This window comes from Ammospiza caudacuta, chromosome 18 (genome assembly GCF_027887145.1).
Source record: "Ammospiza caudacuta isolate bAmmCau1 chromosome 18, bAmmCau1.pri, whole genome shotgun sequence".
NCBI lineage: Eukaryota > Metazoa > Chordata > Aves > Passeriformes > Passerellidae > Ammospiza > Ammospiza caudacuta.
Window position 1 is genome coordinate 12159981 of NC_080610.1, and position 25968 is coordinate 12185948.

Sequence of the window (25968 nt, forward strand, 5' to 3'; positions counted from 1 at the left end):
TGCGGGCGGGCACGGCGGCTCCCCGAGCTCCCCGGAGCGCCGCCGCCGCGGTGGCAACGCGCCGCTCCTCGCTGCTGCCCGCCGCGCCCCGGCTGTCCGGCGCTCAGGCCGCTGGGGACGCGCCTGCCCCCGCCCTGCCCCCGCCATGGGCGGGTAGCGGGACCCGCCTCGCCTCAGCCCTGCGGAGCCCCCCCGCCCTCCGCGCCATGGGGTCCCCGGCGGCCGCTTCGGCGGCCGCGGCCACCGACTCGGCGCAGTGGCTATCGGTGAAGGAGGAGACCATCTTCCTGCACGACGGGCTGATCCGGGTCACCGACCTGGCCGAGCTGCCCAGCGAGATCATTGGGGTGGCTGAGCCCGGCGACACCGAGCTGGAGGTGAGGCGGCCCTCCGAGCTGAGGGGAGGGACGGGGCAGGGCCGGGGCTGAGGGGAGGATGCCCTCGGCAGAGGGGCACGGTGGCAGCGGAGGCCTGAGGCGAGGAGGACGGGGGATGGGAGATGGGGGAGCAGGGAGGATGACTCGGGGAGGGAGGATGGGGGGCCGGCATGGAGGATGCTGCGTGCGGATGCCGGGTGAGGGATCTGGAGTCCGGAGCCAGCCGGTGTCGAGGCGTTCTGCTTCTCTTGAGTCAATCTGATTTATTTCGGATAATAATGAAAGTGGAGCTGGGCAGGAGGATGGTGAGGTGCTGATGTAAATGGAGGGTGAAGTATTGGTGTGTCCTCCTTGTTTTGAATCTTGGAAATCAGAGCTGAGCTCACGGATTTCAGCGTGGCCTTTGGCCCGTTTATTTTTATTGAAGGTTTTGTGTTTTCTTGCTGTTACTTTTAGACGGTTTGTAATTGATCGGCCTTACAACGACACGCTCAGGGGTGCCCGGGTGTTTTATTCAGCTGTTGACAGTGATTGTTATTAAGGAACCAGGAGGGCAGCCCCGATTTTCATCCCAGCTTTTTACCTTCCCAGAACTGCCCCTGGTGTTTGCTGGCTGCAGGCAGGCGGTGCAGCTGTTTTATCTTAGGAGGAGCCGCTGAAGGACTGAATGTCACGGATTATAGGTTGCATCTATTTGGTAGACTGCATTTTTTTTTTCCCCCCTGTGTGCCTCCCTTCTCCTGTTTCACCCCACCCTCCTCCCTGGCCGTGTGGCTCGCAATGACACAGGGGCTTTGTCACCGGAGCTGAGCGGTGGCAGCGCACAGGGGACGCTCCAGCCGGAGCTTTATTCCGGCCTCTGTTTAGTCCCAGGCATTTTAGGCCGAAAAACCATTTTTAGGGAGGCTTTAGCTGCTGTCTGCTTTAGCTGCTGTCTGGGCTGTCTGAGCAGTGCTGACAACATTATTGTTCACTGGGCTTTGGGGGAACTTTCCCCAGCCTTATCTAAGGAAAGGTATTTTCTGCAGAATGTGCGTTTTCTGTCCTGTGTGTTGGGACACTGGGGAATGGCATGGAGAAATCAGCTGCTCCCCTGAAATGGATGTTGGCAAATATCACATGAACGGGAAAAGGGAGATTTTTTTAAGGTGGCTGACTTATCTCTGTGTGTATAAACATGGAATGATTCTCCCTTGTGATCAGAACTGCTCTGGCATTCAGTGCAGCTTGGATGCAAGAAAATATTTTGATTCCATGGCATGGTTCTAGAAGAAGAATTGAGTTTCAAAACCGTGCTAGAAAAATAAAGTGCTCCCACAGCATTTTTCATGTTATATCACAAGAAAGGAGGATATCCTTTAAAAAACAAACAAGACCTTATTTTAAGATCTTGCCAGCCAGGCCAGAAGTGTGTTCCAGCCTGAAACTTGACACACAGCTTCACTTGACAAACACTTCAGCTCTGGAGAATTTTTTTGTTAGTGTTAGGAATGTTCTGAAACTCCAGTTGTTTGGGAGAGATAGGAATGGAATTGGTGCTACTGTGCCTTGTGCTTTGGCATTTATTATAACAAGTGTTGCAGCAATCCAGTGCCACTGATTCACCTCATTTTTTCTGCTCCAGAGATTCTTTTCCTGTTTGTGTTTGCAGTGCAAAACTTGGAAATAAATAATTAAATATGACTTTTTGCTGTGGTGCTTATTTTTGATAAGAACTGATTTTGACTTATATTCACCTTTATTCTTAAGTCACAGCTTATTAAAACCTTTTATTTCCATCCACTGATGGAGTTGATGATCACAAGTGATCAGTTTCATTTTCAGATATCTGCAAATTGGTTTAGACTTTGGTGTTGAGGGGGAAGGATTTTTACAAAATGAAATTTCACATGGTGCAGATGTAAACAATTTTGCTCATAACTTTTCCTTGCCTTTTTTAAATGCTGTTTTCATTGAAATAAGGGATCCTTTGGTGATGTGGAATGGCTTTGAGGAGCCATTTTGTGGAAATAGGTGCACACATCTGATTGAAGCGTGGCCATGCAATCGACTGCTACACAAGAGCTCATTTACACTCTTTCTACTCCTACTTGCAGTGTAATAAATATCTTTGAAAATGGTCCAAACAGAAATCTCTTGGGATGTGCTATTGGCCAAGGGTAGGAGATGCTGCAGCTGCTGCTTTGATTAGGAAACTTCTTTAATTCACTTCTTGTGCTTCATCAGTGGTGGTCAGAAGCCTGGCTGAATTAGGAGCTGAAGTGCTTAATTAAAAATGTATAATGTTTAATACTTTAATGGATTTTTTTTTGGGTGGAGAATTATCCTTCTGGTCTGTTTTGCCTAAATATCCATTTAAAGAGTGTATTGGTGACTAATGTCAGTGTGTTTGGATGTGTTTCCTTTGTCCTTCTGTTCAAAGGTTCTGTCTATTTATAAAAAGAAAAGCAGAGGAAAAAATGTTACAGTGATGGTGTTATGCCAGGAAAGCCTTATGGAAACTTATGGTTTTGTTATTTTGAGTCCCATGCAGCTTTGATTTTATCTTTTTGTGTATTTGTATACACTTGTATTTATACATATATACTTTAATGGCATGTTACATGAGCCTTATTCCTAGAACAAGTTGAAAGAGAAGATTATGTTGAGTTTTAAAGGGTGTGGAGGTTTTTGCTTTGTTTTTATTTTTTCTGTGATGATGTGCGCCAACTTCTTAGATTGTTTCAGCATATTTACAAAATATTTGGGCTTTTAAAAATTTGATAGAATTTTGTAATGTTACACATGAACCAGCTGCTCCTGGTGCAGGCTTCCCACTAAAACCCTCTAGTCAGGAGAGACCTGGGTTAGTCAGTGATTACAGAAGCCTTTGGACCTTTATTTTTAAACCTTTCACACAGAGAAATCTCTGAAAGAGCAAAGTCTTGTCCTTCTTGGAGACAGCCCTGAGACAGAGCTGGAGGTGTTACCATGCCATTGTGGTTGGTCAGTGCCCATGCAGGGGGGACATTGGCACAGGAAGGGTTTAATTTAATGTTCCCTTTCAGTTTCTTCATGTGGCCCAAAGGGAACTGCAGCACTTCCAGAATCTTCCAGCCGAGCACCTTCCCTGGAACAGCACCAGGAGCATGGTCAGGAGGAGGAGAGGTCCCTCAGAGCAGGGAGATTTGATCTGCCAGCTCACCACAGACCCCCAGAACGGTTTGGGGTGAAGGGACCCTAAAGATGATCCAGAATCCCCCCATCCATGGGCAGGGAGCCTTGCTCTGCATTCCCATGGAGCTGGGAGTGCAGCCCCTCCCTCAGCAGCTGTTGGGATCGTGTCTGTCTGTCTGTCTGTCTGTCCCCGTCTGGTGCTTGGACTCTTGCTGAGCTCAGTTCTGCAGGACAGAGGTGCCACTGGGCAGGTGTGGCTCTGCACTGAAAAAAATTACCTTTAATCGAGTGGAAGGTTAAAAAAAATAAAAATGAAACAAGTAAGGAAAAAGTGGTGGCCATTCCTCTTCCCCCCAGCATGGCCTGGGCTGGCTCTCCACAGAGAGGGTGAAGAGTGGAGTCCAGTGCTCTTTTCTCAGCGTGTGCCACTCCTGTGACTGACATGTGTTTGCCATGAAATGCTTTAGACTGGAAGGTTTCTGCTAAACTTGGAAGTTTTCACCCATTTTCCTCCCAGCCCAGAGAAAACATTTTGTCACTTTTGCCTGATTGCTGAGGGAGGGAGCAGTTCCCTGCAATTATCTGGGTCAGTGCTTCCCAAACCTTTCTGCTTGTGACCTCTGTGCCACCTACAAGCGTCACCTCTGTCACGCTGCAGGTCCCTAATGCCACCATCACCAATTGACTCCTTCCTAAGTGGGTGACCCTTCCTGGGGTGGTGACCTCTGACTGGAAAGTGCTGATCCAGCGTGTGGCAGGCCTGGAGCAGCCTCATCCTCTGCCAGGACCTGGAATTTATTAAACTTCTCTCATATGGACCCCTGGGCCTCTGACTTTGGGGTTTGGAAGTTGTATTTTAGGTAACCTTGGAGAGAAACATGAGGAAACTTCTCAAGGATGATTTTGCAAATCTGTTTCCCAAATATAGATCTTGTTACCAATTGCAGCTTATTAATTCAGTGATCTGCACTCTCAGATGTTTGAGTTACAAAGATTTTCTTTACCTTTTGCAGTTGTTTTCACCTACTGCTTGAGTAAGAGCCAAAGAAATATTTTAATGAACAAAGAAACAACACTTTATAGCATTTTATTTATTTACAGCTTGTTTGTTTTCTGTAATTCATCTCAGATATTTCATAAATTTGTATGGTTACAAAAATGATTTGGGATAAAATTGTAAAAGATAGCAATGTCTTAGTGCTTATTTGTGAGCAATGAGATTCCAGTGCTTTCACAAAAGAAAATAGTTTCTGCTTTTAGCTGAGTAGTTAAAAACCTTCACTGCTCCACACAGAGGCTTTGAACAAGAGGATAAGGTTAAAATTTCTTGGAGCAGAAAAAATTGGAACAACCTTGAGACTTGTAGTTTTTAACTGCAGCACTAAAGCTGATAAAGCATCAGGGAGAAAATGTTCACACATATTTGTGTATTTAGCATGTGGTGTAGCAAGGAAAAACCTTAGAGAGGGGCTGGGAAATGTTTTAGAGGAATTTAAGGTGGGTTTTGCTTTAGAGAGGGGCTAGGAAATGTTTTAGAGAGGGGCTGGGAAATGTTTTAGAGGAATTTAAGGTGGGTTTTACACCAAGGCAGCTCCGTGCTGATGTCCCAGCCAATGCCAGGAGCAGGAGGGCTCAGCACGGTGGGACACGAGGACACAGGGTTGTTTATGGAGCAGGCTCAGCTGGGACGTGTGTTTCAATCTTCAGGGTACCTTTAAAACTGTCACTTGGGCTCTTCCTCTTACAGAATAATCCATACTTTTTGTAATTCACTCTTTTTACATTGTTTTATTGGTGTTTCCAGAGACAAAAGAGCCCAGTAAACAAGTGGTGCTGCCTCTGTTAGTTCTGTACAAGAGGAATGACCTTGTACCTGTTATGGGGTGGGCAAAGTAATAGAATTAAATCTTTTCATGCTGCTTTTAAAGATATTTTCTAATTTTGAGATTTGTACCTCCTGTGAGATGGGAATAATCCATATTTAATACTCAGGGGGGTATGGGGTATAATTGATCCTGATAAATGTTCCACCATCCTCATCTTCACATGTGAACTTCAGCCCATTGAACTCTGGAGAGAAAGAATTAAATGTTGTTGGGGAAATTTAGAGGCTTCCCTTTCCAATATGCAAGTTCAGGATAAAAACCTCTCTTTGTGCACAGCTCCCCTGCTCCTCAGTTCCTGGGTAGCAGAATTGAAATACAAACCCCCCCACAGGCACCAGGGAGAGGACAAGGGGCAGGATTTGTAGCCAGAGGAGAAAGCTACCTTGTAGTGACAGCTCACATTTAAATTTACTTTATAGGGTCATAAAAGCTCAGGCTAAAACTCTCCATGTATATTATTGTGTGTTAATTGGCTTGGTCTGGGATTTACTGTCAGCAGAGAAACATGGTGCCCTGAAAATAGAGAATTTCAGCCACTCCTTCCTGGAGCAGATTGGGCAAAAATTCTGTTTGATGGGAAGAATTACCTGGGTGAGGTGATGTAAAAAGATAAATATTGGGTACAGTGGGAAGATGGCACCTCCCCATAGTTCATCTAAAATCAGTTTCCTTTTGTGCTCCTCAATGTTGAAGAAGCCAATTAGAGTGATTGAACTTTGGCTCTACCATTTTCTAATTAAAATATTGACTAAAATTGATTTAAAGATCAAACAAGGAAATGGTGTGTAAGGATAAGATACTGTAAAATTAAAATAGTGACAATTAAACTATTTAATGATCTTTTTAGTGATATGCAAGTAGCTTCTTACAGGATAACTTGTGCTATGGCAAAGTGATGTTTGTTCCATCCTCTTCATCCTCTCTGATTCTGCTCAAGCCTTGTCAGTCAGGAGTGGTTGGAGTTGGGGGTGATGGATCAGGGGCTGGTTCAGTGGGGTTTGTGTGGGGCTGGGTTTGGTGCCCCTGACACCTCCCCAGGTGCTGCACAAGGAAATCTGGAGGCACCCCAAATCCCAAATCAGAGCTGGGGCTCAGGTGTAAATCCTGAGGCAGCAGGAAAGGGAATTTTACCTTTTATAACACTGCTAGTTGTGTTGTTTATATCAGAATTTGTGAAAGAACATGATGAGGGTTTCTTGTATTTTATTTTAATTTGTTTTGACTTCAGATATTTGGAAGATGACAAGCTTTGCCTGGAGATATCCTGGCAAGGGCTGGGATTCCTGTGTGGAGTCTTTAATGGATCCAGAGGGAAGCACTGATGGATCTGGCAGGGCCCGAGTGAGGCTCTGGCACTGCTGGGGTGGGAAGGGCTGGGTTTGGCTCCCAGAGCAGTTCCCTGGGATGAGTCTGAACCTCACCTGGGAGGTTTGTTCCAGCCTCACTGGGGACATTTGGTTTTCCAGCTCCTTTCTGGAGGTAGCTCTGAGTGCTGACCTCTAGTAAAAAGGCTTTTGAGGAAAACAGCCTTTAGTTTAATTTGCTGAAGTGTCCTGTGCTGCAATGACCTCACACCTTTCTTCAACATCCTCTTGTTTTCTGGACGTGCAGATTCCTGCTCAGACCCTCAGATGATGCTGAATAATTAAAGGTTTTTCTCCATTGGTTCCATAAACCTTGTATGGAAATCAGATGATGAAAACTGCATTATCAAAAGTCTGGAAGTCCCACTTTGGAATGATCCTGTGAATCTGTTGAAGCTGATGTACTTCCTGTATCATTCACCCAAATTAGTGCTCATTTCCCTTATCAAAGACTGAGGCAAAATCCCAGACAGACCATGCATGCTTTTAAAGCAAATTGGGAACTGTGGGATCAGGGAGAAACTAAAACTTCAGCAGGAAAAGTCTTTCCATCAGCAAAACTGATGACACTGACTCGTCCTGATTGCCACAAGACAGACTCAGAGCTGTAGGGCCATATCAAAGGCAAAAAAATTCATTTTCCTGTTAAACTGTGGGATTTGAGGAGCAAGACATGCAACACCAAGTACATCCCAGCTTGTCTTTTGTGGTATCTCTGTTATTAACAAACAGACCTCTTTTCTGCAGTATTTAACTCTGAAAATGCAAAAATTAATTCTCTTTTTCCTCCATTTCTGCAGCTTGCTGTCACTTAGTGGAAAATCCACCCAGTTTAGCTCAAGAAAATCAAAAGCCAACTGTTGTAGAAAGTGATTCCATCTAGAACAGCAAACAAACTTATTTTTGAGGCAGCAGAACACACAACAGGAGGTGGTTATTTTAAATGTGTAATATGTGGTTTAGGAATTAATAATCTCTTGGAGAAGTTAATTAAAGGAGGCTTATTAGGTATAAGGAGCTCAATACAACATCCATTCAAGTGTAATTATGATGGGAATTCCTTTCAGGTGAACTTTTCCTGGCTCCAGTGGTCAAAGTCCTCCTGCAAAGCTGTTTCTTTGCCTTTAGTCAGGGCTGTGCAGCACTGGCAGATGTGATTTGTCCTGCAGCATTTTAACAAGCTGTTCAGGAGGCTGCAATTAGCCAGGAACATTTATTTCATGATCTCTATGACTGCTGCCTGCAATTAAAAACCCCACAAGACAAACAGCCCTGGATGCCGTTCCCTATGACAGCTTTGTCTCTCACATTCCCCTTCCCACGTTTATATTTATTTATTAAATGAGAGAAGGACAGTTTTACAGCATAAAGATGGGCCAGAAATTGTGTTTGAGGGTGGATGAAATGAGGCACTTTGGAGCATGGCCAGAAGCCCTTTGGATACCAAATCCCTTTGGACACTGGATCCAGAGTATCACAAAATGCTTGGCTCATGGCTTTCCTTGAGCTTGCCACAGCTTCAGTGACTTTCCTCTCCACTGTTGTTTGCTGGAAGGAGAAAAGTTGTCTGTAAATTACTTTAAATTCTGAATTTTCCAGTCCCGGGATGGGTATTAAACCATAAATATATTTTTGTGTCATGCTTTATTTGTTTTCTGTTGTTCCAGCTTGGTTTCCAGTTTTATTTAGAAGTGCCAAAAAAGCCTCTTTCTTCTGTCTGAAATGATGAGGAGGAGACTTCTGGGGTTTTTAACTACAGCAGCAACTTGAAGTATTTTGAGAAAGGTGTAGCTAAGTGCAAGATGATGATAAAATTTAAGAGAGAAAAAAGCAGGGGAGGGAGAGAGTGTAACAGAACTCTGGGTGGATTGGAATAAACTGGTTGGTTCATTGGTTTGTTTGTTTATTTGAAGAGTTCCAAAACTAGAACAAGCATGTTCTTGTTACACAATATTTGTGACCTCTCAGTTTTCATAGAAGGGCTCTAAACCCCTGGGACCCTCTAACCTTGGAGTTCTTTTCAAGTTTTTAGCAAAATTGCCTCGATTACAGAAAGCTCCAGAGGAGAGTGGAATGTTTGTTTTCCAAGCTGCTCTTTTGTGTGTGCTTTTTTCTTTATAATCTGTGTTGTTGTTTATTGAAAGCTTAAAAATCCTCAGACCTGGGTTTGGTGAGGATGCTGAGTCAGCAGTAGGAGGCTCACAGAATCCCACAGCAGTGGGGTGGGAAGGGATCTTGGGAAGGGATCTCTGGAGATTGCCCAGTCCAAACCCCTGCCAAGGCAGGGTCACCTGGAGCAGGGGACACAGGGAAATGTCCTGAGAGATTCCGCACCATCCCTGGCCAGCTGTCCAAGTCCTTGCCACCCTCCATGGATAGAGGTTCATGGGATTCCATGTGCTTTAGTTTTTTAGTTTATTCCTTGTGCTTTAGTTTATTCCATGTGTTTTAGTTTATTCCTTGTGTTTTAGTTTATGGCCATCACTCCTCATCCCAAGATGGACACAGCACCACTCACCCAAAAATCAAAAACAATATCCCTACATCTGCCACAGAGAACAGCTCATCTAAAACTCACACCGCAGCGATATGAAATTTTATTTTTTTTTCCCCTTTAAACCCTCTATAAACACCCAACTTTCCCCTTTGCAGATCCTGACCTTCGAGACCAAGAACCCGACGGAGCTGGCGGAGCGCCTGCGCTCGGTGTGCGGCAACCAGAGCAACGCGTACGCGCGGCTGCTGGAGTACCGGCTGAACGCGCTGCGCGGGCTCTGGAACGCCCAGCGCCAGCTGGCCCTGGAGGAGCAGCACGACCGCGACAGCTCCGGCGACGAGGAGGCGCTGGCCCTGCTCAAGCGCCAGGGGCTGTTACAGCAGCCCGAGCAGGCTCCCTTCACCTCCCGCATGGGGCTGCTGCTGGTGTTCCCGCTGATCCAGTCGCAGAGCAGGACGGACCCTTCCCTGTGTAACATCACCGCTGAGGTGCTGCTGAACTGCCTGCGGGACTGCCAGCCCCTGAGCCTGACCAAGGAACCGGCCGACTGCCTCAACGGCATCGAGGCCCTGCTCTGCTCCTGGCTCGAGGACGCGGCGCCCTCCGGCCAGCACATCCCCTACAAGCAGAAGGAAAATGCTGCCGCTGCCCTGGTCGCCTTGGCTTGTGCGAGGTAAGGGAGCTGGAGTGACAGAGAATTGTGGGATCGTGGAAGATCTGCGCCTCTTGGGCTGTTTGAGTCCACTCTGGCTGGCTATGAACCCTTGTCACACGTCCTGGCTAGATGGTGACAGTCCCCCTCTTTTGGAGCTCTTTTTGCAGCTACCAGTGGAGGCACGACGCAGAACAAAAAGGCCACAGCAGCAGCACAGGCCTGGGGTGGCACTGGGTTACTTTATTTGATGTTACACTCCCCAGTCACCAAAAACTATTGTGACTCTACAAGAATTAATTTCAAAACTAATTATCAAAGGTCGCTGCCACCTGCGGGCCCTCGCAGGGTGTGACCCGAGGTGCATGTATCTACCTTTTGATTTGGAAAAATTGGAATTCCTATGACAAATGAAAATTTGCAAATTTCTCTCAATAGCTATCCTGCCCAGCTTTCAATCCATTATCCTGAACACAAGTTATTTAGAGATTCCTTACATTTGGCCCCAAAATCTTTCAAAAGTCATGCTGCCATCAGAAACGCCATCACAGTGTTCACCAATGGCTCAAGCAAGTCCCATAAATTGGTGTTCACTAGGGGAGACTTGGGCAGTCAGCAGTGTGAGGGGTCCCTTGTGATGGCAGAAGGAAAATGGCAATCCACTGACATAACATACTCAGTACAACTTTCAAATCACCCAGTGCAAAACAACAACTAAATAAACTGTTTAGTGCAATACAACAGGATTGGTAAGGTTGGATGTAACACCCTGGAGTTCCTAAATTCAAGGCTTGCACTGAGGTTCTTGAGGTAAGGTAAAATCCCAACCAGATGTTCTCTAAGGGATCACTAGCACACAAAAGTTTACTGGCAAAATAGAGAATTAAGGAACTTTGGCAGAGCCATGATTCACCATTAACCATACCCCCAAATTGCACATCCATGATTTTTGAGTCCTCCCAGGATGGTGACTCCAGCACCCCTGGGCAATGCTGTGGTTGGGGTTCATTCTCTCTTTCCATTGAAACAAATCAAAAATGATCTGACTGCACTGGTGATATTTTTAGCTTGCACCAGCCTTTCTCTTTCTGATATTTAAATATTGGGTTGGAAAGGGTGAAACTGCTAAGCATTTCTTTTTGCATGTGTTTAGCATATGCAAAGGCAGAGGGATCTGGGTTAGCAATGCCTTGTGTGCTCATTGCTGCTTCTCCTGCAGGGAGCTGCTCTAGGAATGGCTCCAAGTGTGTTTATCAGGGACAAAAGTTGTCTCCTTTCCCCTTTGTCCTGCACCTTTCTTTGCTGGAAAAGGTGGAACTGCCAGGTTTCAGGGCAATTCCTTTCAGATTTGATTTCAGTGGTGTCTCTCAAATATCTGGAGGTATTTTTTAAATTTTGTTACCAGTGAAGAGTTCAACCATTGTAGATTAAAATACCCCTTGTCCTGCATGGGTTTGGCATCAAGTGATTGAGGACAAATTGGATCTATTTGCTGTTAATCAAAACCTACTATTTTGAGAGAATGGGACTTGGGGAGAGGAAATACAAAACCTCTGCAAAACCCCATGAATGTGGCTTTAAAGTCACAAGGAGCCTTTTGGAAATATTGTTTTCAATGTTTCTGCAGGTCACAGCCTTGTCTGTGAAGTTTAACTCTGATTTAAGATGTTGGAGTTCCCAGGATATGGCATGATTTGCTTTAGGAAAAGGTTTATTCAAATGAAACCTACTTAATGTCTAGTGCACTTGTTTTAATGAATTCAATGAGAAATTTATGGTTTGTGGCAAATTATTCTGTCCTGACAACTGCCTTATCTGAAAGGCAATGTACTTGAACATAGCTCAGAGAAATTGGATTTGATAAACACAATCTCATTTCTTTTTTTTTCCCCAGATGTCAATTTGCAGGAAATATGGGATGTTCTGTTGCAGCTGAGCTAAATTTCAAGTAGAGCTTTTGAACTTCAGGTTGATCTTTTATTTTCTTTGCAAGTCTGCCTTGCATTGCTTAGAGAGTTGAAATATCCCATTGTGCTTTGTTCACCTCTGAAAGCCTCACACTTTTCCTTTAAATATCTAAGTCATGTGTTGAAGAAAAAACCTTGAAAATGAGACCATTATTGACATTCCTAGTTGCAATCTTGGGTGCTTCTTAGTGCTAAAAATAAAACCACAGGGTAAATATTGCTTTAAATAATTAATTGAGGTGCTTTAATGTGTTTGATGTCAATTTTCTCCAGGCTGAGGTTTGTCAGTGAAAGCAAAGAGCTGAGATGTCACTGGGGAAAGCAGGGATTGGGTGTGGAGGAGGGAAGTTTGGGAGCTGAGTGACCACAAGTGACAGCAAAAGGTTGGATTCAGCAGAGTGCAGGGCAAGGACCTCCTCAGCTGATCACTCCTGTTGTGGAGAAAGCAGCTCATAACTGACCTGAGACACAGCCAAATTCTCCTGCTTAGGTGGGCTGTGATGCCTGGAAATAAATACCACACCTGCCAGAAAATGGCCCTGACCTTTAAAACAGAAATTGTAAAATACAGATTTATAAAGAGGTCTGGATCTTCCAAATTTGGGGTTGTGAGGGGAGAGCTCATCCCAATGCACAACTTCCTCAGGAGGGGCAGTGCAGGGACAGGACCAGGGAGCAGCTGGAGCTGTGCCAGGGGGGTTTGTGATGAGGGGAAGGTGCTGGCACTGCCCAGGCTCCCCAGGGATGGGCACAGCCCTGAGGCTGCCAGAGCTCCAGCGGTGTTTGGACAAAGCTCTCAGGGACAGCCTGGGATTGTTGGGGTGTCTGTGCAGGGCCAGGAGCTGGATGGTGATCCCTGTGGTCCCTTCCAGCTCAGGATATTCCATGATTTGGTGAAAGGAAATCAGAATCTTAGTAAGAAATGGATGAGTCCTGTTTGAGTTAGGAAAGGCATCTCCAGCTGGGAGTGCAGCTGCCCTTGCTCAGAGTTGGGCTCAGCCAGGAAGGTCCTTGGGTTGCACTGGAGATCTGAGTGTGATTAATCAGCTACAAAAAGTCCTGAAAGAGCTGCCAGGAGCAAGGTTGAGGTGTTTTATCAGGTGCCTGGATTGCCTTTCTGAACCTGTTGTTGATAACCCAGCTGCTCTCCCTCCCTGCTGGGGCTCCAGCCCCTTCCATAACAAGGTGGAATTCAGGCCAGAGCTTCCCCAGCATTCTGCCTGTCCCCCTCTCTTCCTCCTTCCCCTTCCTCCCCAAAGAATGAACATCCTGCAGGAAAGAGATGCCAGTTAGAAGAGAAGCTGATGCCATATTGTGGCTGTGGGTGTTCTCCATGGCTGCTGTTGTGTGTGTTCAGTCTGCCTTCAGCAGACATCTTTAATTCATGTTTTTCTTGTCCTTTTAGAGGGTCGCTGAAAACCTTTGTTCATACAGTGCATCTATTACAGAAACAGACTGAGCTGGGGTCCCTGCCTGTGGCTGATGTTCTCTACAGGTTTGTAGAACTTTTCTCCTTGTAAACTTTTCCAGCAGCTCTGAAAATGTGTTAAGTGCATGTAGGGAGGAATGGCTTTAAAAGTGATTAAAAGGCTTTAGAGTTATTGAAAGCTTTAGGGAAGATTTAGTCATGTGCAGAAGACATTAGAAAATCAAACCTAAAAGCATTGATTGGGTTTTGGGTGTTTTGTGTTTTTCATTAAATATTGATGATTCCTTTAAATGACTTATGAACTCTGACAGAATAATTACTTTAAATACATCATGGGCTTAACTTTTAATTTAACTCATTTTTCCTACCGCTGTTCCTTATAAAATTTTATTTTATTTTCTGCTTAAAGGTTGTTGCTTTTAGAGGGAGGCCCTGGATCCCCCTCCTGCCTGCTTGGAGGGAAGCACATCGTGTCCTGGGGCTTTGAGGACATGTTACCTGCCCCTGATGCCAACACTGGTGCCAGCAGTGAGAACAAAGGTGAATTATTGCATCCCTGTCACCACCAGCAGAGAACAGGATACTTTAAGTGCTAATAATTGTTTAAAGATGAATAAAGTAAAACTTTAGAGTTGGGGCTCAAAAAATGTTGCTGGAGAGCAGCTGCTGGTTTGAACTGTCAGGCTGTGGGAAGCAGTCCAAGGCAGTTGATCCAGTGACCCTTCCTGCTCCAGTGGGAATGTTTCAGAGGGGTCAGACAGAGTTTGGATATTATCCCCTCGTTAGAGCATAATCACTGCCCTGTGCAGTATCCCTGTGTTCAACAGCCAGCTATCAGTGGCACAGCACGTTTATTTTTAGAAGTACAAGTTCATTGTTTTGTTTTTCCCCTCTTCCCTACTCTGCTTTTGTTTCTACCTAGTTAAGTTTGAAGGTTTTTTTTAATGCTTTCTTTTGTATTTCTTTTCCTGAATTCATTCTCAGTTTTTACTGCTTTGTTTGCTTACTGTTTTTGTAATAAATAAGAGTTCACATGGTTTTTGAAATATTAGTTCAAGCATTGATGACATTTAATGCAATCCATAGGAGTTTAAAAATCTGAGTTGTTATTTTACCTGCAGATTTATTGGAGACATCTCTTTTTAGGTGTTTAGGCAGGAGAGTGAGTGGACTTTTCCTTCCTGAGCTGAGTGTCCAGATCCTGTGAACTTCAGTAGATTGACTGGACTTCTGTCCCATCTTGATTATTAATAATTACTGCTCTGTGATTCAAATACATTTTGTCTTAATTGAAGTGTTCAGAAGTGGAAGGGTCCGAGCAGCTTTAGGAGAATCAGAGTTTGGCAGAAAAGAGATCAAGGCTCAGTATTAGATTCTTCTTCCCTCTCACACTGAGTGAGACCATCTGGGCACCTCTGAGGCTTAGAAATGTGAAGAAACCACTGGGTCTGCTGGGCTGTGCCTGTGTTCCAGCAGCTCTTAGAGCACCAAATAATAAATTTAGTATTAAAAAAGGGTTGGTAGTGACCTGCCATGAGCATGTGTTGGTTTCCCTGGGGTGCAGCCCCCAGGGAGAATTCCCAGCTGGAATGTTGCAGTTACAGAGCTGCTCTCTGCTGTCCTTGCTCCTGCTGCAGATGCAGACCTGGGCCGGTGCCTCGCAGCCGATGGGCTCTACCTGTACACCACCAACTCTGTGGGCAGGGGGATCAGCAAACTGGGCTCAGGCCTGCATGGAACCCTCAGGTAAGGGACACTGCAGTGCTGCCTCTTCTGCACAGCTGCTGAAACACAAAGGTTCCTGATTTGGGACACCTCTCCTGGATGTTGGGAGGATATGGAGCTTGGAAGGAGATGATCTCTAAGGTCCCTCCCAGCCCAAACCAGCCTGTGATTCCTTGATATTGTGAATTTTCATTAAATGCTGTTTTAATGTGTTGGGTTTCTCATCTGAAATTCTTATTGAGTGTGTGTAGCCGTGATATTTTCTGAAAAATCCTTTCCCTAAGATTTTTTCCTCCTGAGAATCTGAGAGGCCTCAGGAACAAAATGTAAACATTGATTATCTGCTGCTGTGGAATGCAACAGGTGGATCTGTGATTGGTCTCATGTGGTTTTCTAATTAATGGCCAGTCACAGTCAGCTGGCTTGGACTCTGTATGAGACACAAGCCTTTGTTATTTCATTCCTTTTTTTCTATTCTTAGCCAGCCTTCTGATGAAATCCGTTCTTCTATTCTTTTAGTACAGTTTTATTATAATATATATCATAAAATAATAAATCAGCCTTCTGAAACATGGAGTCAGATCCTTGTCTCTTCCCTCATCCTCTGAACACTGTCACAAGTGTGTTTTGTCTAAAATTAAAGAACAAATTGAGGTGGAAGGGACCTGTAGAGGCTGTTAGTTCAATCTCCACAGCAGCAGAATTTTAAATTCAGTTTTATTTTTTAATGTCTAGTATGTTGCTTGATTCTCTGCTGAGAGGAATATACTACAGACCAGTTCTGTGACTTCTTATTTATAGCTGAATTTGTGAGTGTTTGTTTGCTAATTATGTCATTCATTAAGTAATTAGTGCAGCTGTGACTCACAGCACCTCCTTGCTTCTTCATTGCTTGAAAACCACGAGGCTTTTTACGCTTAAAGCCTTTCACAACAAAAATTGCTGACTTGAATAAGTTCAGTCAAAGTTCAGCGCTGTGGTTGCATTGTGGTTGTTATTTGCAATAAAACCCAGAGAAGCAGGGCAGGGTTGATGGAGTTTGAACATCCTGGTGGGTTTTTTGCAGGGGGTTTGTGTACTGCCGGAACGAGGAGCTGGAGACGGGCTGGGTGGCTTTTGGCAACGGCAAACTGCTCCATCGGCCCGTGTCCTTTGATAGCAAACCTCACTACCTGTTCCAGCTCGTGGATCAACATACCCTGCAGGTAAAGGGGACAGGAACAAGCAGGCTGAATGAATCATGCTCATTTTAGCTTTAATTGGTTTTATCCTTGAAGTTTCTTGTTTTGTGAAACTGCGTTTTTCTAACCCTGCCTTGAAGTGACTCTTGGTGAATGTGGAAGTTATGGTGGAGATGTTACTGTTTCAATGTGTCTTATGTATAAATATATGTATTTATCTATAATTTATCTATTATACATGTATTTATCTATAATTACACTGTTCTGTATTATGGGGTACTGGTAGAGCTTGTTCAGCCTGGAGGAGACTGAGGGGTGACCAACCCACAGCTTCCTCAGGAGGGGCAGCTCCAATCTCTGTGAACAGGGACAGGACCCAGGGAGCAGCTGGAGCTGTGTCAGAACAGGCTTAGGTTGGCTATCAGGGGAAGGTTCTTCCTCCAGAAGATGCTGGGCACTGCCCAGGCTCCCCAGGGAATGCTCAAGGCTGTCAGAACTCCAGGAGGATTTGGTCAGTGCTCCCAGGGATGCCCAGGGTGGGGTTGTTGGGGGTGTCTGTTCAGGGCCAGAGTTTGATAATGAACCCTATGGGTCCCTTCCCACCCAGGATATTCCATGATTCCAGTGTGGTCACTTCTTAAAGCAGTCAAACAACAGCAAAATGCACTTTTAATTGATTTAAATCAATAATGTGTTCTTCTTGAACAGCTCTTTGTTCTCCCTCTGTCCCAAAATTCAGATACTGTTTCAGATCTGGTTGTGATTTGTAGATAAACAACTTTGTAAAACTGGGGTAGTTTGTTTACTTTGGGGTTTTTCCTGCTGCGGTTTTAAGGATGGATACACACATTTATGTCCAGTGTGTTTCCTGACACTGAGTGTGTTTAATTCCCTTTTTCTTCTCAAGTTTCAAGCAATGTTTAAGAGAAGTTGCAGAAAGTAGGTGACTCAATAGGATGTGTATTTTCCTTGTGGTACTGTGGGTTTGTTCTCCATCATTAGAGAGGAGATGATCCTTTTATTTTTAGATAGGTTAAATTTGAGATCTGTGAGCTGGTTTGGATATTTGGCAAATATCACAGAATAGCTGTTGGTAATAAATCAATGTAATGCTACTACTAAGTCCAATATTAAGCCTCTTCTGCACTAACTGCATTTGATCTCTATTTATTTTTCATACTGTTCATACTTGTAAGACCAAACTGCACAATCTGACCTGTTAAGATGCTTTGTGTCTCATAGGTATGTCAGATAATCCCAATGCCAGTAAATCACTTCCCAGTTGGCAGCACTATGACCACCGTGCATCTTTCTTCAGATGGAACCTTTTTCTACTGGATTTGGTCTCCTGCAAGCCTCAATGAAAAAACCCCCAAAGGCCACTCTGTCTTTATGGATATTTTTGAAATTATAGTAAGCAAATCGTGTGTTTTCTACGCCTGGTGTTGGTAGCATAACCAGTTTAATTAAATATCAGCATTTTTTAATTGACATATTAGGTTTGGATATTTATGGGTGTGATCTGAGTGGATTTATGTGAAGTAACTGAACAGAACAGAAGGTGAACTGTCCAATTCCATCTCCAGAGGATGATTATATTTAGCAATATGAATCCTCTTGTAGCATAAAATGTGGTTTTTATGTCTGCATTTCTGCTCAGCAGAGGAGGATGGAGTGGGATGGTGGAGCTGGAATTGGGAGGCTGTAGTAGTACAACTCATGGAAAATCCCAAATGCTCTAAATCACATCTTCATTAAGAGATGCATTCTGCAGTAAAACATCCCCTGAACATCATAGTCTGAAGAAATCATTGCTCTCACTTTCTGCCTGAAAAATGATTGAGCCAAATGATTTGCAAGTGAAACACCACTAAGAAAATACAAGAGGATTATATATTTTTAAGCAGAGTTTCCTAAATAAACTCAAGTTTACAACAAGCAGTTCTGTCTTTAAGAAGAAGCATAAATTAAGATATTTAATAGGATATCTTCTAAGATGTTAGATATCTTCTATTAAATTATTCTATTGAACCATGAAGTCACAAACAAAAAAATATTCCTGTCTTGCTTTCAGAACTTTGTTTTTGCAAGTCGCTTCATATTCCTGCCTGATATTATTCAGGTGATCTCTGACCTATGGATTCCAACATTTAAAGTATTTTTTCCCTCATTTTACCAGGTAGAAAATGGCATTTGTATAGCAAATCCTCTGCAGGAAAGAATTATCCTGATGAGGAAAGAGGGGGAATCTGCCAAGAGCATCAATGAGATGCTGCTGAGCCGCCTGTCCCGGTACCGCGCCTCCCCCTCGGCCACCCTGGCTGCTCTCACAGGCTCCACCATCTCCAACACCCTCAAGGAGGACCAGGCAGGTCAGAAACACTTCACTTTTCATTTCTTAACTCACACAGCATCCATCCTGCTTCTTACTGACCTCTTAGCACAGGTTTAAAAAAAAACTCTCATTTTTATCTTTTTTCCCCTAAATCCGTAGTTGGAAGATCCTCACAAATAAGTATTTGCTTAATGCTGGAATTATGAGTTCCTTTGCTGAATTAGGATTGTGAGGAAACTTTAGGGGTGGAAAATAGGAAGTTTAGGGATGGAAAATTGGAAGAATTTTCCAATTCCATTATTGCATTAGTTTGGGAAATCTGGTAATTGCATTTCTCTGCTTGCAGCTCAGTTTGGCTTCTAACTGGTGTGTAAAAATGGCCTGCAGGTTAGAAAATGGAATTATTGCTTACTGGACTATTACAAATCTTAGGTGATTTTGCACTTTTTTAGGTTATCTGCACAATGTTTGGGTCTTCTTTTATGAAAACAGCCAAAGTTAATGAGGGAATCTTGACTGAGTTGCACTGATGGCTTTCAGGATGATCTGGAGCTTTGTTAGATTTCTCTGAAGATTTTATTCAGTTTATCTTGAATTATTTCTCTTCTTCCTTCACAAATCCATGAGTTTTCTTTTTTCAATTTGAAACAATTGAAAGTATTTCCATAAAAATAAATTATACATGAAATGGCTCTGCTTCCAGGGAATTTGGCAAGGAGTTAGCTCAGAGAGCTATTTTAAAGGTTGTGTTTTGCCATTTAACAACTCAAGTGCTACAGAAAAAGGAGAGTAAGTGGCTATTCTTGGCTAATTCTTGAGTCAGCACTCAAAAAGTGTTGATCAGCTGTTGCAGGAAGGAGATCATTTGGGCTGTCTACGTTTCATGAGGAGCAGGAGAACTTAAAATAGTAAATGCATAGTGAATCTCAAGTGATCTGTGGATGTGAGGAGACCATTTGGCTCCAAATGCTTTCAATGTAATTATCACCACACAATTCTTAATAGTTTTGGTTATACCCTAATTTTTTATTTATTTTATTTTGAAGTTGTTTCTGTTAGTTGGATAACCCATGAATCTCTTTGTAGCCTTGTGGGGATTGAATGTTGAATAACCCATGAAAATCTTTGTAGCCTTGTGGGGATTGGATGTGTGAGGTTGGGAGGCCACAGAGAAATCATGGATGCCTCAATCCCTGGAAATGCTCAAGGCCAGGTTCATGGAGCTCTGAGCAACCTGGTCTCATGGAAGGGGTGAAGATTGGAATGGGATGATCTTGATCCAAACCATTCTGGAATTCTGTAGAACCTTCTCAACAAACCTTCTAAATACGGATTGCTTTGAAGCCCCGAGCAGAGCTCTGCCTTGTCCTGCAGAAGTGCAGTTTGTGACCTTTCTCTGGTGCACGTTGCAGCTGCCAACACGAGCTGTGGGCTGCCCCTGAAGATGCTGAGGAAGACCCCAATCTACACCTGTGGCACCTACCTGGTGATGCTGGTGCCACCCCCGGGGGGCTCGGGCAGCTCGGCCACGCGCTCGCTCTTCGGGGGCACCAGCGCTTTGTCCTCCTTGAAAAGTAAGTCAGGGTCGTTGGTAGCAGACTGGGAGTCCTTATCTGTCTGGGATGCAATAAATTTCTCAGGAATTGATTGATTTGAGCTGTGTTTGTGTGCAGTTCTTGCCTCCAGCCTGGTGTTCAACATCTCGGATGGGCAGTTCACCAGCAGGGCAGATCTCATCGATGCTGCGGGCAGCTCGCTCGGACGGGGCGCTCTGGTGCCAGGGCTTGGTAAGGAATCTGTCAGTCCTTCTCATCCTAAATGATCCATCTGGGATTGAAATGGCAGCCATCAACTCTGCAGTGGGGTGGGGTAAAATAAACTTTTAAAGCAAATAGTTTGGGTTTATGATGTCTATAAAGATGCTTCAGTCTGGTTTTCTGCTAAATTGATGTGTGAAATATTTTCCTTCTCTCAGGTGCTTGTTATGATACAATGAATAACATGATCTGGACGTGCTCCAATGATTATATTGATCAGTGGTGCAATCCTGGGAACCAGGCATTCCACTGTGTGTGCCAGAGGCTGGGAGTGAGCCACGTCATCACAGAGCCCAAAGGTGAGGGGAACCCAGGAGTCAGCACTTTGTACAAAGGGGAAATGAAACAAGAGTGGCAGAGAATAAACAGACAGAAACTGCCTTGCTGTTAACAGCTGAGTTAATTCCTGAAGAGTTGTAAATATTGGTCATGGTTTAGCTTTCATTTAAGAGAGGGAAAAGTACAAAGTGAGATGTGGGGAAGATTCCAGATTCTTGCTGCCTTCAGCACAATAAAAAGGTGGTTTGGGTAATCCTTTTATGCCCTGAAGTTGATTTATTGCGTTTTAGAAGCAAAGGCTGATAATCCAGTCTGTGTCTACAGACATTTGAACTCTTCTGTCCTTGCAGGGGATGCCACAACCACAAATGAGGTGATTAACCAGTTACTGCACCATGTTGGTGCCATGTGCATCCACCAGCTCAACCTCCTGGCAGCCAGCAACAACCTCCCCATCAGCAATTTCTTGGGCAAGCAGCATCCCATTGAAGCCCATCACCTGAGCAGCATCTGTGACATTATGGAGAAGGCCATGGTCAATGGGGACACCTGCATCATCCGCTGCATCCTCGTTGTCTTCCAGGTACAGAACCTGAAATGGGCCTAAAAACTCACCTGGAAAAATGAAAAACTTGGTTTGGAGTACAGGCAACCATGGGTTTCATTTTTATTTAATTTTTTTTTTTTTTGTCCATTGGAATCCATGTAATGGAAGTTGATTTAGCAGTGGCTTTGCAATATTTTACGTATTCCTTTAAGAGCCCTAATTTAAATACAATCTATAGATTAAAATAAAGCACAGAGAGGTTATATCCTTCTTTCTTTGTATTTCCTCCCTCCATTTTTTGATTCAAAATCAGATTCTGACTCAGACTTCTAGACCCACACAAATAGTTTGAAATACAGTTTGAAAAATAGTTGAAAAACTGACTGCAGAAAATGTTAATGTAAATAATATGTGAATTTTTAATATTAATATTTTTGTCTTTAATTTTTCTTAGGTGGTTTTTAAATTTTTCTTCAGCCCCCAAACTGAAAGGAACAGAGACATTGTCAGAAGGTCTGGGCTGTTGCTGTGGCAGTTACTGATGGCCCCAAGGGATCAGATCTGCTCTGAAATCCAGAAGGAAGTTTGTCTGGCTATTAGGTGAATATCAACTTAACTTAGAATTTAGTTTCTTTGAAATATAGTGACAGATGAACATTGACATTGTATTTAGTTTAATTTTACATTAATATGAGGAAATGTAGTGTGATGGATTTTAAGACATTATATGGTAAAATTATTTCAGTTTGTGTCTGTGGGAGAAGAGATACAATGTGTTGGTCTTGATGAAATAACAAGTAGTAATTACTTTCTTTTAATTTTTTCTTTTTTACTTGCATTCTTAAGGATTTTTTTAATATTTATTATAAAGTAATTGCTAAATTCAAGCAGAATTTCTTTGAATGAGTTCCTTATTTGGCTGCTGTGGTGTTCAGGGAAAGGCACTGCTGGTGTTGGCAGCTCTTACCTCAGTGTATCACTGGAGTTCTCCTGAGCAAAAGGAACATCAGGAGAAGCAGAATTAATGATCCTGGAGGGGTTAATGATCCTGGAGGGGTTAATGATACTTGAGCAATGCTCTGAGACTGAAGGCCCAGGGGAAAAAGAGAAGTGTGCTTGTATCTCCTGAAAAGGAGATAATGGAAACCTCAGGGCCAAGGAATGCTGGCTCCAGTGTGCCAAGGACAAACAGAACCTGCATTTTCCAGTGGGAAGTGCTCCAGAGGCTGAGAACAAAATCTTTTGAAGATCAACCTGAATTTTCTTGGTGTGAATCACAACATCCCAAATTTCTGTGGCTCTGTGCAACCCTTGAGTGAAGAATGGTTTGACTCAGGAGGGTTACCTGTGCTCTCTGACAGGGAAAAGTGTAATACCTGTGTGTTCCTGTGCCTTGTGAAGCAGCTCCAGGGTGGGCACTGGGTGATGTTTCCTCCCTTCTGTGTCCTCCTTGGGGGGTTCTGGTGCCAGTGGAGCCCTCAAAGGGAGCTGGCAATGTGTGATAACTTTTCCTGAGGTTTCTATCAGAGTGGATCAGCATGAGCCAGAGGGAAGGAAGCTGCACTAATCTCTGCTCACAGTGTGGAGCTGAAAAACATCTCAGTTTTCTTTTCTGTTACTGAAAAAGAAAAGGGAAAGGAAATGGCAAAGTTGCATAATGATTCCAGCACTTCACACAGGCATGAAGTGCTTCTTTAAAGTGATTGTGATCTCAATGGGGGAATTCACACAGAAAGGACAGAGTTCATCGCAAGTTGGAGGGGAAAAGTCTCCACCTGGAATGTTTCTGCAGAGCTGGGGTGTTCCTGAAATGCTCCTTCCAGAATCCTCTGTGGAGCTTAAACTAAGACTTCTACAGAGCCAGTCTCCAAAAAGTGCAAAACTGTAGCAGCAGTGATTCCTTGATTATTGTGTTTGTATTTTCCTCTGTTCTTAGCACAGAGAAGCCTCAGTTCTTACCCCATCACCAGAGTTTGGGGGTTTTCTCTGGGCCATCATCATTTTTCCTGACATCTCTGTTTCTTATGAACTGATTGTGCTGCCCTGTGTGCAAGTGGTGAATGGGGAGTTTTCCAGAGGGAAGCAAATACCTCTTGGAGAAGCTAAACAATAAAATATAATTGATTACAAGAGATTCCTGGTGAAAACAGCTGCTTATGTTCTAATATTGATGTTAAAATGTGGAGGATGCTCTTCTAAACCTTCACACAGACATTGTAAATGTTCCATCAGATGCTCAGTGTGTGGTGCCATTTGTCACAAGTCCACTGAAATGGTTTTGTTCACTTCTAAATCCATCAAGTAATGCATGGTTTTATTTTTTCCTTAGCTCTGGTTTAAATATCCTGTATCCTGGAGAAGCAGAAATCAATAATTTATTGAAATTGGTCTTAACTGAAGGTGAGAATGTCTCATTGCCAGGTGAGAGTGGGTTTTTTCTGAGAACAAAAAAATCCAAGTACATCTCAAACTTACAGGGAGAGCAGTGTGGGGTATTGAGCACTACTCTGCTTTAAATCCATGCTTTTGTAGGAAATTATGGGATGCTCCAAAAGGCTGCATGGCCTAGGGTAGATCAGGTGGGGAAAAGGAATATTTGCAAGTACCCAGTAATCAGAGGTGATGTTAGACCTGAGTGGAGGGGGAATGATGTCCTTGAGTTCACCAGGAAATGGGAATCTGGCCTTGAAGCAGCTGATGCTCAGTCATTTGTTACTTCACAGGAAAATGTTGGAGCTCAGTGCTGGGAATTCCCAATTTTCCCAGTGCCACGGGCAGGGAAAGTGCTCCCAGTCTGGGCCAGCAGCTCTGCTCCCCCTGGGAGTGCAGCCATTCCTGAGCTCTAGCCTGTGTTAAGTGAGCTATTGGGGAAACAAAATCTCTTCTGTAAAATGCAGCTTTGCAAAAGTTTATTTCCCTTCCAGGAGAGAGGAACAGCGGCCTCTCCCAGCTCCGGGATGTTATCCTGACCAATTTGGCTGAGCAGCTGCAGAACAACAGATTTGGAAGTGAAGATGATGATCACTATAGGTAAAAAGCCTCTGTTTATAGGGTATTTTTCTGTTATTTGCTTCAGGTGAACTTGCAGGAACTTCTGGAATTGCTTGCTGTGCTCCTGGATGTTGTTTGCGTCTGTGGGGGAAAGTTTCATTAGGGTGAGGGAGAGATTTGATGTTTTAGGACAAACTTTGGATGCTTCTGTACCCAGCCTGGGTTTGGAATTTCTTGTTCTTTGCCATGTTCTTGGTAAATTTGAATGATAATTTCATAAATATGATTTTATAGCATTTTTCTGTATATCATAGGTGACTTTCCAGCAGTAAAACTGCCAGTCTCAAGTACCTGTTCAAGTTGGGAGGAGTCTTTTATATGAACCATAAGAAATCAGAGATTTACATCAGCACAGTGCACAAACCCCTGGAAATCTGTTGTACTTGTTAAACATTCCAGCCTTGGGGTTTTTTGTGCCTGAATTTGAAGTTTGATCCTTTTTAGGTTTCTCATATTTGGGATCCAGCTTGCAGAGTGAGCTGAGCTGTACAAAATGCACAATAATTAATGTTTTACATTTTCCACCTTTCTTGCCTCTCCTGAAGACTCAATGATGAGCTCTTGCACTACATCCTCAAGATTGTTGTCCGAGAATCTTGTGTCTTAATCACCAAGTGCCAAACTGTATCTAAAGATGACTTTCAAAGGCTTCTTTCAACCGTGCCTGTAAGTAAAATATGTTTTGATAAAAGTATCTCTGCCTTTGGCTTCTTTTCCTCCTTGAATCCATCCTCTTCACTGAGTACAAGGAGGTGAAACTTTAACAAACCCAGGAGAATTGTCTTTTGTTTGTGCTGTGCAGGGAAGAGAAGAATAATTTCTCACAGCAAAGGAAGTTATTCAGTAATGCTGGAATGGGTTTATACATGGATTTATTTTCTGGTTGCTGTTCAGTTTAAGCAAAGTTTGTGGATCTCAATATTCAAATTATTCAAGAATAATTTCTCACAGCAAAGGAAGTTATTCAGTAATGCTGGAATGGGTTTATACATGGATTTATTTTCTGGTTGCTGTTCAGTTTAAGCAAGGTTTGTGGATCTCAATATTCAAATTATTCAAGAATAATTTCTCACAGCAAAGGAAGTTATTCAGTAATGCTGGAATGGGTTTATACATGGATTTATTTTCTGGTTGCTGTTCAGTTTAAGCAAAGTTTGTGGATCTCAATATTCAAATTATTCAAGAATAATTTCTCACAGCAAAGGAAGTTATTCAGTAATGCTGGAATGGGTTTATACATGGATTTATTTTCTGGTTGCTGTTCAGTTTAAGCAAAGTTTGTGGATCTCAATATTCAACACAGCTTAAAGAATCAAACATGCAGTTGTGTGTTGTGGTTCATTCAGGCTGAAAGAGCCACCAGTGACAGACAGGAATGAGTTAAAGCTGACATTTGATGGTAGAACTATAGGCAGGTGTTTCCAGCAGGATCAGCTCGCTGGGACAGGCAGGTTGAGCTTCCATAAAACCCTGGGAGGGGACAGGGTGTCCTGGCCTGTGGGAAGGAGGAGTGGCATGGAGCCATCACCTTCAGCAGTGGGAATTACATTTATCTCCCTGGTGGCACAATCTTTTCAGAATTAATCAATTCTTGGAGTTCCTGATTATTGCTGTAATGTTCCAAACCTGAACAAAATTATATTTTTGTGAGTTATTTCACAAAATTCAACATTTTGCAACCAGTTTCTTTCCTTAAATATATACA

General features: G+C 43.5%; 1 protein-coding gene across 3 annotated transcripts in view; it reads left to right on the top strand.

Annotated features, from left to right (window-relative positions):
* Positions 1-206: 206 nt before the first annotated feature.
* HECTD4 (HECT domain E3 ubiquitin protein ligase 4) overlaps positions 207-25968 on the top strand; it is a 68171-nt gene continuing 42409 nt past the window's right edge. For all 3 annotated transcript variants that reach the window (XM_058816575.1, XM_058816577.1, XM_058816578.1), the window contains exons 1-16: positions 207-377; positions 9436-9953; positions 13305-13394; positions 13738-13868; positions 14966-15074; positions 16120-16258; positions 17477-17647; positions 18414-18606; positions 19982-20143; positions 20243-20356; positions 20545-20685; positions 21016-21248; positions 21667-21812; positions 23542-23612; positions 24137-24242; positions 24809-24929. In XM_058816575.1, coding sequence (XP_058672558.1) covers positions 207-377; positions 9436-9953; positions 13305-13394; positions 13738-13868; positions 14966-15074; positions 16120-16258; positions 17477-17647; positions 18414-18606; positions 19982-20143; positions 20243-20356; positions 20545-20685; positions 21016-21248; positions 21667-21812; positions 23542-23612; positions 24137-24242; positions 24809-24929 — 2616 coding nt within the window. The remainder of the gene's footprint in view (positions 378-9435; positions 9954-13304; positions 13395-13737; positions 13869-14965; positions 15075-16119; positions 16259-17476; positions 17648-18413; positions 18607-19981; positions 20144-20242; positions 20357-20544; positions 20686-21015; positions 21249-21666; positions 21813-23541; positions 23613-24136; positions 24243-24808; positions 24930-25968) is intronic.